The sequence below is a fragment of the Juglans regia genome, chromosome 12 (genome assembly GCF_001411555.2).
Source record: "Juglans regia cultivar Chandler chromosome 12, Walnut 2.0, whole genome shotgun sequence".
In the NCBI taxonomy this organism is placed as follows: Eukaryota; Viridiplantae; Streptophyta; class Magnoliopsida; order Fagales; family Juglandaceae; genus Juglans; species Juglans regia.
The window spans coordinates 20246669-20260901 of record NC_049912.1 but is presented as its reverse complement, the minus strand read 5'-3'; the positions used below and the strand labels follow the sequence as shown (position 1 = coordinate 20260901).

Genomic DNA, 14233 nt, shown 5'->3' with positions numbered 1-14233 from the left:
ATGACAAATCAGAGAGCGAGTGTGGGTAAATCTTTTACCAAATGTATTAATATCTAATTATTGTTGTATAGAAATCAATACGCCACAATATCATAAATGCACATCTGCTTCGAATAAAAAGAAGTCTCTTGCGTCAATTTTTTTTGAAAATTCTTCGGTCAATATTCAACCCTCCACATCCTATGAATAAACTATAGGTGTAGAGTGTGAGAATGAATAGTGATTGATATATAGCATTTCATGCGTTACACTGACAATGAAGCTTACTGTCTATAGGAGATCGCTTAGTATTCTGTTTCGAATTAACAGAGAGCCATAAATATCAGGATCAAACATCTCTTCAACATCAAAATGATACAGGTAAAGCATTGTAAGAAAAAACTTAAAACCATCAGTAGCTCTTCTGATACTGATGTAGAGGAATTTTGCTGTTTTTTATACTTGAAAATCTTTCCATCCTGATTATATGACAGGAGACACACTCCATACAAAATTTAATTTTTTGAGACTCTGTCAGTCCAAAGAGTTCTTCTAGGTACTCTTTAAATTACATTAAACCCCTAGATGACTCGACTTGCATACGAATGCGAATCGGGCAGCAATGCGCCGGATCTCATTTCAACTCCCTCGATTAAACACTGTTCGTCCACCATGACTGGTATTAAGCCTCATTTGCTGACTGCCTGCTTGGTCTCAGGGATTTTGATAATGCCACCATCTATCAAAGGCTGCAGCTCTTTTTTTGCCAATTCACGTACTTTAGAATCAGAGGATTCCAAGAATGCACAAATTACCTTACAACTGCCATTAAAAAATAAAAAAGGAATAGGCCCCAAATATATCAGAAATCACATCTTGTTTTTTGCTCGTTCAATGAATTAGATTTGAAAGACTGTGTAGCCTAACCTGTGACCTTGGGCCCACAACTCACTCTTCCCTTTCAGAGCTTTCTTCCATAAAGTACGAGCAAATGTGGGGCAGTCCAAGATGAGTTTTCTAATTGTCCGCGAGGAATGGAAATTGTTTAGAACGTGCTCCTCTTCTGATTCTCCTGGTGCCTTTGCTGCAAGAGATGCTATTGCTTCATGAAGGGCATTCAACTTGTCGTCCAAAGTTGGGTGGAGAATGCCACCGGAACCTCCAGTTGCAACCTGCATGTATGACCAACAATCACTCGAGGCAATATGAAAGGCTAAGAATTTAGAAAGGGCAGCTTATTTCAAGAACCAACTTGGGATTTTGAAGAATCATATTACCAACATAAAAATTTCATCATGTCTAATTTTCAGAAAGATGTAGGGATCAGGTAGTAAACAGTGTCTGATAGGAATTGTACAAGTTAACAAACACAATAACAACTGATTAAGATTGGGGAAATTTTTATCTTGATAAAATGGGGATTTATTAATGTACATTGGGGAGAATTAGACAACCGTCGAACTATATTAACAAAATAACTCTAGTAAACATATTTATTACCTCATATAAGACTTCTTTGCCAAAATTTGATCTAAGTAGTTCTCCTGCACTCTCGATACATAGATCAATTAGACCCTGCAAGCATTCCAGCATCCAAGTTTTCCACTCAAGGTTAGTCATTTAACAAGTATTTTTAGCAAACTTTCAGTATATTGTTAGATGTTCAAAATATCATCATTATTGACAATATGATAATATACGAAGCATTATACAATATCTCTATTGATTGAAAGAAGTTAATAGAATGATGCATCAAAAAGTAAAATTAAAATGAAATTTTATTAAAGAATCTAGAAAGAAAGCAACAAACCTCGGCAAGACCACTATTGACCAACAGTTCTTGCCTTCTTAAGAAAGGATCTTTTTTTCCTCCCTCAACAAGGTGAAGATCATCACCAGAAGCACTTGTATTGTCCTCGGCAACAGTCACTTTGGTCTCATGCTTGGCCTCCTCGTCACTAGATTCTACAACCATTGAGGATTTTGCTTCAGAATTTGCTCCTGACTCACTCTGCCAGTGGCAACAAAACAGAGTTATATCCAATATAGCTTCACCATTCGCATATGGTTCTTCAAAAGGATAAAGAGCTTCAAAATCACCTTGGCACTGAGAGAAGGAATTGATAAGTTGAGAGAATTAAGATCATCAGGGCTGAAATAGCGTGAACAGTCTGGATGAAGTAGCTGCAGTAACAGACGCCTTCCATTCTAAAATTTACAAATGATAAAAAAGAAGCACTTAGTAATTCAGATCCATCTCTAAGTGATACTCTACAAGTATTGTAAAAAGCAAATGATAGACAAACAAGCTACACTACACACAATAAATAAATAAGTCCTGAGTGATAAATGGTCATTATTATTTATCAGAAAGGGGTGTGGGCCACATTAAACAAATGCTCCTGGAGAACATCCATATTTGTTAATTATATGATGTTAACTATATTTTGAAATAATTTAGCACCATATGTAAGTACATCAGAAGAGTGATAACCTTATCAAAAACAAGCTCCTTTAAAATCTTTTGAAGCTCACGAATCACAACCTGTAATCAAGAGAGTTACGTTAGAGCCTCCATTTGAAAGTGATATTGCAGTAGATGTCACAACAACTAATAATGAAAAAACAATATCCAACCTTTGTTATTAGCTTTGTATCATCAACTATTGATAAAATGCAGACAAGCACCTGAAAAGTCAATTGTGGAAAAGTGAAGCTTCCCCTAAAAATCTAGCACATATTCAATTGCAATCATATAATTCTTTTGATAGGTAATCAAGAAGTTTTATTCATAAGATAATAGGCATAGCCAAGTGCACATGACATATACATTAGTAATACTTAACTAAGATTTACAACCGAAATAAGAAATTCATGGACATTTAGCCCATCAATTGCAATAATATAATGTAAGGAAATTATCACCAAAATGAAAAAAGATGATGAACTTCATGAGCATACTTGGATGATTCATTCTCACTGAAACTTAAAGATATAAATATTTCAGTCACATTCTTAAATTAAGAACATGCATCAGATAAGAGATTAATATGGAGGGGAAGGAAAATTTGGTAGGTTAAAGCATTTAGCCAACTAGTTTTTCCTCATCAGGAATTCTGCACTTGGAGCTATAGAGAAGATCAACAAAATGATTGATCTTCCACCAAACTCCCATCCCAGTGTGTCTGAACTGAAGCACAATAAACTTGATGATTAGTTATTGAAGATATGGGCTTCTCTTTGCCATCCCAGAATGCTGTTTTCCAGGTAGTGAGCTGGCTAGCATGCATCATGCATCTCATGTAATGCAACTAGTTCAATTTTGTAGCAAACCCAATTTTACGTCATGTAAGAACAAGCTCTTTAGCAACATACTTCCCTTTTCCATATCAACAAATGGACACTTAAGAGACATGGCTAAAATACATCAATTCATTCTAAATGCGTCTTAAAAATATTTGAATTGTGTGAGATACTAAATGTTAGCTATATGACCGTCAATGTAATTTCAGAATATGGCAACATTTATACCCTCAATATTGATTTTCGTAAATGATTACTAAGAAGTTAGATACTACTAAAATCAATAACAACTGATGTCTTTTAAATAACATCTAGGAGATAGATGCCAGAAGACGAAGTATGGAAGCTAGAGGTGCAATGTTTGCCAGAAGAGTAACGCTTAAGCTGACAGGACCCTGAAATTTGAAGTCCTTACCAAACTCCCACACTGATCATGAGCAACCTTGCTTATGTGGTCTTTCATTCCTTTGATAATTTTCTTTCTTTCCTAAAGTAGAAATAGGAAAAAAGAATAAATCAGAAGTCAACAATGATCAGAGATTCAGCACTCCACAAGAGAATGGTAACACAAAGCAATGAGAGGATTGTTTTGCCCTTTTTTAAATCTTTTTTATTAAGAGTAGAATTCTACGACCCATTGTGACAAACCTTTGCACTTCCATGCTTGACACACAGCATCCCAATCCTGGATCCATCCTTGGTATGAATCATTCGAACAAGGAGTGCACCCGACAACTGTTGGATTATATCTGCGGCAGAGGACTTTCCAACAAACTTGATTTAGAAAACAAAAGAAAGACAACAAGCAGAAGCCACAAAGGCGAGAAAGAAATTATTCTGAAGTTCAAAAAAATTTATGGTGCATTTTGAAATCTCAAAATCACCTGATCAGCTATGCTGAAGTACTCAATTAACATCCTGTGTATGATAGAGTGGTCAACTATTCCCTTCTCTAGAATTGGTTGAATCACTGAAGTCATGTGTCGTAAGACTGAAGATTTCTGTAGGCCCAGCTTTGAGATTACATCCACTAACCTGAATGGCAACATAACATTTAAATAAAAAAAAACTACAGTAGCATGACAACCAGAATCATTTAAGTATTGGTTATCTAAAGCAAGGCAAAAAAAGGTGAGCAAATCTCAGAACATGTTGCCAGCTTTCATGAGTGAAGATACCAATCATTTGACCAATTATCCAAAGTCATAAATCTTCATTAAAAAATGGATTTTTCATTTTTGTCTCCTACTCTGTCATAAAAACAAGTGGGTTGCCCGCGCTGCTCAGGCTGGACAGGGCGGTCGACGGTGGGGTGGCGGGGAGTGGTGCCCTGCCGCCCAGCCCTAATTGGAATTATCCACCAGCTACCCTTAGTGGAATGTCAATTTTTTCAAAATGGCTCATGACTGGGAAGTTGATCCTTCATAGGTTTTTTTAATCCTTCGTACTCTATTAGATTGTGTGTGGATTTGTAGATAAGACCCTTTGGACATAAAAGGAAGTTAATTGTTCATTCTTTCTATCAAGACTTTATACTTAATAATACTAACCTTTTCCTTGGAGGAGTACTTTAGCAAGCTCCTCTAAGAGCATTTTTTCCCCTCCTGGACAGCCTCCTTAGAATAGATCCACACTAATAATCTAAGGAAACTCCATATCATTGTGGCTGATTGGTGTTGTATGTGCAGAAAGAGTGGGAAATCTATGTTGACCACCTTGAAATCCATTAAAAGGCAGCCATAGCCTTGTGGAATATGACTACTTTGTTACAGTTGGATTGGCTTGGGTTATGCCTAGAAGGATAAGTAGACCTTTCACAAGCTGGAGAGAGTCATGGCATCCAAGCAGTGTTAAAACATGGCTCCCATATTTTTATTGTGGTGTATAGGGAGGGAAAAGAATGACAGAAGTTTTGAAGACTTCGAGGGGTAATGGATGAGCTTAAATTTTTCGTTTGGGCAGCTGCTAAAGATTTTAATGGATTCAATTTTCATAATTTCCTCATATCTTCTTCTATTTCCAATTAGGTGTTTCTCTTGAACACATTTTATGTACTTGAGCTTTGCCTTTTGTATTTTTCAATAATATTTTCTTATTACTTACCAAAAAAAATAATGAAGCAATACCTATCCAGATAACTTTTTTGAACAGTCAACAAGAGTTTTCTTGGTGAAATAGATAGGCATATAGCCCAAGTACACGGGGCTACTTATCAACAGAAAATTATAATGAAGTATTAAAAAGAAAAGTAATTAGAGAAAGTAAACCAACACCCACCCAATTGGTAAAGTTTGAGAGAGAAAGAAAGGGCGGGATAAAGCTTTACCTGCGCTCTTTCATTGAGACCAGGTCCTTAAACAATTGAAGCTCCGTAGAATATAATTCAATCAGTAATTCCTGCTTTTGTGCTGCATTTGCTAACTCGTATGCATGTTGAACAACTGCCAAATAAGAATACAACCAATAGTTAAAAGAATATTTAAACTCTGAGGTTTGAGAAAAATGTAGATGACTATCTACTGGAAATACATCCATTAGCATCACCTTTAGGAATTACATCAGTTGCACGTTAAAATTTTAATGGGTAGTGTCAATGCCGCAAGTAAATGATATCGTTATTCTCCTTTTATGGCTCTCAAACTCCCATCAAATGTAATCATTCTAAGTTGCAGGAGAAAGACCTTATATTTTTTATTAAGTGATTGAGACATTGCAAGACATGGACATGAATAATTTAAATCAATCATAACTTAGGCGATTACAAAAGAGAGGAAGTAAAATAAAAAATGCCCATATTTCTAGCTATAGCCTGGGTCATGTCACTCCTGCTAATCCAATTATTTGGAAGGAAACTCAAGAACAGAGAAAAACTGCACTGGAAATCGTTAAAACATACCAACTGATCCAACCATGTGGCGAAGAAGAGAAGCCACACGCCCATGGAGGGAGGAGATAAACCCTGAAAGCTGTTTTTTGGAGGCTGCAAATAGAAAATAGAGTAACTTGACCTCAAACGTGGACATAAACAATTATTTTTTTTATATAAGTAAGAAGCAATTGTATTGATAAAGATAGGACATAAACAATTATTGCAAGAAAAGCCCTCTAGTTTCTCAGTTAATTTTATAGGCTAACCCATACCATTGTCTAACATTTTCTTCACCAGATGAACCGCATAGGTGTTGCACGCAAGATTAAGAAAATGTGGTTGAAGCTCTTCAAACACCGCATCCCTTTCAGATTGTGAACAGTACTTAACAGAAGTCTATGGTACAATAAACAGAATGTTAGAGGCTACTCCGAACCAAAAATGGAACTTGAAATCAATGCCATTGCAAAGTAAACACTGAAAGATACCTGCAGAACACGAGAAGAAATATGGGACCCAGCGATTTCAGGAATCTTGCCCTTCATCTTTTGTAGAGCTTCAGTCACAAACCTTCAGATAATAAAAGTCATAACCAAAGTAAAAATGAACGAAGAAAAGATGGATAAAAGAATATGCCACAAAGTCCAAATTTTAATCACTTGTTAGATGTAACAACATGCATACTTGGATCTGTCTTCTTTCGCAATATCGTGGCACCTCATCTTTTCCCACAGAGATGCAAGCTCCTACAGAAGATTAGAGATAAATAAATAAATGAGCCAAAAGCCACAATGAGCTCAGCAAGTGGGTTCACAAACAGGCCTTAGAAAAATTCTGTTTTCACGTGGAAAAAGAAAGCCATGCTACAATGCTTTTATTGGTAGAGTTAAATGCATACATAATATTAGTAGCTTTTTAACCAAATTTTTTTAAAAAAATATTATATATATATATTTAATATTAGTATATGCTACAACAACGTTTTTTTTTTATAAGTAATAAGAAGTTTTATTGAATCAAGTATATAGGCATAGCCCAAGTACACAAGAAAGTATACAAGAGAAAACACCTGAAAAAAATGAGTAAATAATACTCACATTCTCAAGAGCGTAATATCGTTTCCTCTTCTTCTTCCTAGCCTCTGCCAGCTCCTGCGATACATAATAGCTCAAGAAATTTAAAATAATTATATATGTAACCCTTTAATCGCAGTCCACCAGCTTTGGTTTCCCTCCGCCAACTTCAATCAAATTTGCTAATTTGACTACTAAAAGACTTATTCGTTTCTGAATCAGCACATAAATCCAGTTAACAAACCTGTCCAATTTACCTCCAAATTGGGATGCTAAAAGCATAACATTAGACACACGCAAAAAGACTGAATGAAAATGTGACAGTAAAAGACCTTGGCGTGGAGGCGACGCTCTCGCTTCGACATCGGAGCCTTCTTCTCCTCCCCGATTTCCGTTTTCATGAACTTCGATTTCAGTGGTTTGAACGGTTTGTTGGAGCCCTTGGGACCTGACAGTCTCTGGGAGACGATCTTAGGCTTCTTGGAATAGGTGGAGCGGTCCGGTGCTTCGGCATTAGCACCAGGAACTTGCTTCCTCTTTTTGGTCTTGTCGCTATGCTGGTGGGACTTAGCCGCCATTGGACTCGCAGATCACCTCTGAGAGGTCTCGGGGGGTTTTAGCACTTCAAAAACCCTTCTTCTCTTTGCGGAATTGATGTTCTTTTCGGGTAGGTTGGGAAAACGGGTCGTTTTTGCCCTGGCTCCATATATACAATTACAGCGACATGTGCGCCTTTTTAAATGAAGTTCTCTGTCTAGTGTCTTCAGCATGCGTTACCCAAGACGGATGTTATTAAAGCGACCATTGGCCCTCTAAAGTGGCAACTTATTACAATCCGAAGTAGCTAATGCGGCGGTTGCTTCAGTTGTAAAGACGATCTTCGGAACCCCCATTACATCTTAAATTTTTTGTTTTTGATAAGTACATCTTAAAAGAAAAATTAAAAGAAAAACAATTATATTTTAAAATCTTTACACCACAAACTATCTGCGTAACATGATTTAATTTAGAAAATAAATTTTTTTAGTTAAAAGAATAATACATGCCCAACATTTTTTTACTGTTGTTTTTACAACCATGTATAAATGAAAATAATTATGTAAAATTATTCGATGGAAACTTTAAATTAAAAAAATTAATATTCTTAGGAAAAATGATACCATCACATAAACGGATTGTGAAATAGATTTCAAAATAATTGTGTCTATATCATTATTGATTTCACAAGTTGTAGTCTATCTTTTGTTTGTAGTTTCAAAACTTTTCTTATATAGATATCTATGTAACAAAATTTATAAGTATTATCAATACTATATTGGAAAGCTCGCAACAAATACAATGTGATATCTCTTTTTTTATATAAAGAAATGATCTGTAGAGTTTTAGAGTGTGCAAATTCTACGTATTTTAATCAGAGTACACAGGATTTGTACATCTTAAAATTATATCTAGCATACTCCTTTTTATATTGTGATTTTTTTTTCTTTTTTTTTTTCAAGTATATCGTGATAAGATTTTAAATCTAAGCTCTTAGCTTATCAATATTTTTACAAAAAATTTATTAAACCATCTCATCACTTTATTTTTAGACTATACTTTATTTTACAATTTGTCTCGTCTAAGATCTAACCATTGTGATCATATCACGCCACCTATTTTTGGTAGATAACAATTAGATCTTAAAGAGATAGGAAAGTATAATTAATGTTTCAATCTAGGGATTAAGTGCTAATTTTAATAGTTTAATGGTCAAAGTGATAATTTGGAAGGATGAAATGGAATGTGACTTCCCAAAGCATACGAAGCCCACATGGAGGTTTGGAACCATGATCCTTCTCTTTAGGTTAGGAGTCATTTGGATTGATAAGTACTATCAATTTATTTTATATCATCATTATAATTTTTTTTAAATTTTTATACAAAATATAATAAATAAATCAACTTTTTCAAATTTCAAAACAATAATAATATTTTATTCAACTTTTATTTAAAATCATCTCATTTCATTTTACTATCAAAATACTCCTAAGTCTTTTTCATGAGAAGTACATGAAAGTAGATAATCATTCTGTCATTTATGCTTCATGGAGAGATTCCAAGCAAGGTTTCAAAAATCGTTCAGTTCTAATCGGAATGACCAGAATTTTTCATGCTGTAACAGGAACCGGCAAGGGGTGATGGGTTGTTCCATTTCAGCTCAAATTTCGATCGTTCTGACCTATTTCGGTCCATTTTGGCTGAATTCTAGTGTTTCTACCGGAACACATATTCCGGTCCAGAATTGGGCTAAATGGCAATTTGAAAAATATTTTGAAAAGAAAATGGCAAACTTGTAAAAGCATCAACCCTTTTCATCATAGATATATGCACCATTTCCCGTACAAGCAAGTTAATAAAGCCCTTAAAACCCAATAGAAAATAAATAAATACTCGAGAAATGTTAATACATGAATTGAAGTAAAGTAAATGGGTGAGAGATACAATTAGACCTAATGATCTTTTCAAGGTAATAAAAAACAACGAATTTTAAGAAGGAGCCTATGATAGCGTATATGCACTGTATGTTTTTATGAAGATATTTGATATTTTTTTAGCAATTTTCTTTTACATTGATTTTTTATCAGTGCGATTGAGAACTAATTACAACTTAGAAATATTATTGAGTTCTTCAAATATGTATATTTTTAAGACTTGTATTGATATTATTTTAGAATATAATTTTTCTATATATATATCAACTATTCCAAAACGGTACATCGAAATATACTGGTATCAAAATATTCTGTTCCAGTACTTCAATTGAAACGGCCACCGGAACTGAATTCAAAACTTTGATTTCAAGATGTACAAGTAAATTTTATCTTCCATTAAATAAATAGTTGAATGTACTACTTGGCTAATTAAAGAAAGACAACATCAACTTTTCATATGATAACTAGTCTGTTAAGAGGTTATTGATATAGTATATGCTGGTGGGTAGAATATGGATTATTTTCAGAGGTTTTTAGGTGTGGGTATGGCTAGTACTCAAGTTATGTTAGTTACATTCGGAAGGGTCTCGGATATCTCGATTTGAAATAATTATTATGTATTATCAGAATATAAATACATTGTACTCTCATCTTATTATATGATACTATGTCAGTTAAAATTGATTTTTGCATAGACAAATTTGATTATCTGGCATTTAATGATACGATAGAAGTACCACGTCATCTGTACTCTAAGAGTACCAAATAATATTTTCTTAATTTGGATAGCAAATAGGAAATGCAACTTTTCCTTCAAGTCAACTTGAGATCATACTCTAACTCAAGATAAAGGGGAAGTGATGGCTTTATTATAAAAATTTGGCCATAAAGATCCGAATCCTTTCTTTGGAGAGGCTTTACAATAGCATTCCTTTTGATGTGGACATCCAAAGGCTTCATATTCCTTTGGAATCAATGTGCAAATGTAGAGTGTGAGAATATTTTTCAACAGGGATGGATGTGAGATTTGTGATGCAGCTGACTCAGTTTCAAAGAATAGGTCTGGTTTCAGAAAGCCAAAAGTAACTCTGATCTGTTAGGCCTTATCCTTGGCTTTTATTCCAATGTTGATGTAGATCATGTAACGCTACGATGGAGGATTTGATTGGGGGCTTTTTCAAGTGTGACTTGGAAAGTTAAAGCATCATTGAGAGAAGTTCTATCTAAAGTGTTGAAAGTGAGGAAACACTTAAGGCCTCGTTTGTTTTGAGAAAACATCTTATCTCATCTCATCTAATCATTACAACTTTTTCAACTTTCAATACAAAATAAAATAAACAATTCAACTTTTTCAAATTTCAAAACAAAAATAATATTTTATTCAACTTTTTAACTTTAATCTCATCTCATCTCCGAAAACAAACGAGCCCTTAAAGAGTTGTATGGACAATGAGGTATTTAACTTGGTGTATAAACTTTGCCTTTCTAAATGAATAGTACCATTTAAAAGCTTTTACATCACATATAATTTATATGATATCATTTAATCGGTAAATAAAAATTTATATAAGAACATCGCCCATGCATGCTAGTTAGTGATAATTACAACCGATTAATGAAGTAAAGAATTAAAAAAGAAAACCTTATCTATTAATCGCTCTCGATCTCGATCTTCGAAGTATTTTTTGCAACTCTTTTTCCAAGTACACCACTATAGACATATTGTGACCATTTCCCATATTGTGCAATCTGAGAATTGTCCCAAGACCTCTCCAAAAATCTAAAGAGATCAATCACCATTTGAGCTTCACCCAAACTAGTCTCACCTAAGCAAAAAAATTCATTTCACATGGTCGTGACAATCTCACGTAATTGATGATCAACATATATATTCCCATTATTTCCACGTATACAACATCAATCCATAACAATGACCAGATGTTTCCTTGAGTTGCTTAATGTGAGAATCTTTCTAGTCATCTATATAAAAAAGATTGCCTTTTATGAGTGCTAATTTAACTCGATAATAGAATAAAAGTAATCAATTTATCATATCAATACTAAATCTTTTAATAATTTCCTTTTAGGTGCAAACTACGAGATAATCTATTTTTGATAAGTTATCCTCCATTTTATTTGAAAGGTATCTTAATTGAATTATTATATTCTCAAGTCGGTATGTAGAACATACCATCTACATTACTTAAATTATAAGATTTAAATTTTAAAATTTATCTTTCAAATCAAATACGCTATGTAAGTATTTTATGCTTTACAGACCGACTTGTTAATAAAATTTTTCATCTTTCTACTATTCATAGTTAGCTTTGTTTGTTTTTACACATCAAATGAGATGAGTTGTGATTAAGATTAAGAGAAATGATAGTTACAGTCTTGAGTGCGCAAGTCCTAAGCAATCACTTTGAAAAAATGAATAAATATGAGATCCACATTAAAAAAATTAATTTTTTAATAATGGGTCTCACTTTTTTTCAAAGTGACTGTATGGCGATTGCCTACTCCACGACTGTATGTAGAATTATTCTAAAATTAAAAGTTAAATAAAATATTGTTAGAATATATATATTTAATATGATTTTTGTTTTGGAATTTGAAAAAGTTGAATTGTTCATTTTATTCATTGTGAAAATTTAAAAAAGTTATAACAATTAAATAAGATGAGATGATATGAATTTAGATAAGTTATGAATACAAACGAGACAGATTTGCTCAACATCATTAAAACTAAGGCTTGTTTGTTTTTAGAGATGAAATGAGATTAGATGAGTTGAGATTAAAATTAAAAAGTTGAATAAAATATTGTTAGAATATATTTTTTAATATTATTTTTGTTTTGAGATTTGAAAAAGTTGAATTGTTTATTTTATTTTGAATTGGAAGTTGAGAAAATTATAATGATTAGATGAGATGAGATAAAATGAGATGAAATATTTTTTAAAATAAGACGAGGTCGTTATCAATTTGTAAATGAAATAATAAACTAGAAAGTAAAAGCACGTACAGTTGCTTAAAGCCTGAATTCTCATGCACCCCTAAGCTCTACATCTTTGTAGATAAAAGTTTCTTTGTTTTTTTTGTTTTAATATTCCATTTGAAAAGGAGTTTTGTCAAATTTTTGGGGCCCTTAAATTCATCAGGCAAGCAGTTAAACTAATCATATATTTATTATGGTACCGTGAGGTTTTTGAGGTTACGAAATCTACAATTAAGCGTTCGATTATAGATAAGAAAAAAGGTAAGGAAAATGAGAGAATTGACCAATTTGAAAATGGAGTGTTTTTTCTAGAAGCATCTCTACATATAAAAGCAATTTATCTGTTGGATCGATCAAATAATAATTATTATTATTTTATTGATAATAGGTGTCCAAAAACAACGTTTCAATTAATTTCGAGAGTGTACAATTAGTTGATAAGGAGTTTTCTATAAGTGCATCTTAAATAATTTAAGAAGAAAATCTCTTAGCTTGATGACTCCTAAAAATTATTTATATCTAAAAGAATTTGAACTTTAAACCTGAGAGAAGTATACTTTCAAACTAAAATCTTTTGCACTTGAATCGGGTTGGATCAAACAATTATTATTGAATCATTTGTTATTGTTAAATTTGTTGAGAAATTCCATCCCTTATTATATAATTCTCGTTTAGTTTTCTCAACTTTCACACATCATATTTTTTTAAATTTTTAAATTTTTTTTGAGTTTATTTTTTTAAATTAAATTAATTTTTTTATTTATTATTTATATCTTAAATATTTGATAAAAGAAAAAAAATAATAAAAATTAAAAAAGTGTGTTGTGTAAATTTTTTCTAATAAAATTATTTGTCCAAAAAAAAACCGTAAAAATAATAAAAAAAACAAGTTTTTAATTATGATATTAAAAAAATAATATTATATGTAATAAAAATAACTATGAAAAGAAATTAAGAACAGTCAAAAGTTACCTTAGCAAGCACGCATTGACTAATAAAGTTGCCTTTGTTGGAGGAAGATAGTAAAACCCATCACGACACTGGAAAGGCTGGAAGGAAGAGGCGGATCCAAAAGCAGAATCGGACGCGTGGGCCACGTCACTGACCGCACCCGACAAAGTCACACGATGTAGTGGACGTCAAGGGAAGTATATTCAATCCACTTCAGTTTCGGCTTCGATTCCGCGACACGACCGCCAAAACATCTCCCCCACTCCCTCATGGACATGCGTTTCCTGTGAGCCATACTCATCTACTCTACCTATCTTCCGTAATCATCTCTAACTACCAATGAGAACTCACCACGTCTGCATTGAGTACCCTCCCTAACTTGTCTCGTTTGTTAAGGAGATGGTTTTGTATGTTTCCGATATCCACGGGATCAAACCCCAACTATAAGTTCTTGGCCTCACAAAGTATAGAAGTGATAAGTAGCATAACTTATCACTATATTGATAATTCAACGTACGTATCACTGATAGGTCCGTGTGAAACTGAAACCCTGCAAAACGCATCGAAGAAAGCGAGAACAAGTCGTCTCTGT

The 14233-nt window shown here is 33.3% G+C and overlaps 1 protein-coding gene across 1 annotated transcript; it reads right to left on the bottom strand.

The window, feature by feature from the left end:
- Positions 1–320: 320 nt before the first annotated feature.
- Positions 321–7901, bottom strand: LOC108994776 (pumilio homolog 24). The gene is made up of 17 exons (XM_018970106.2): positions 7557–7901; positions 7249–7302; positions 6836–6897; positions 6640–6721; positions 6424–6547; positions 6179–6262; positions 5609–5723; positions 4167–4317; positions 3931–4044; positions 3698–3769; positions 2617–2667; positions 2474–2524; positions 2080–2187; positions 1790–1990; positions 1480–1554; positions 907–1151; positions 321–801 (listed from the first exon to the last, which is right to left on the bottom strand). The coding sequence occupies exons 1-17, from the start codon at positions 7800–7802 to the stop codon at positions 669–671; spliced, it is 1968 nt and encodes a 655-aa protein (XP_018825651.1). The 5' UTR covers positions 7803–7901; the 3' UTR covers positions 321–668.
- Positions 7902–14233: the final 6332 nt, after the last annotated feature.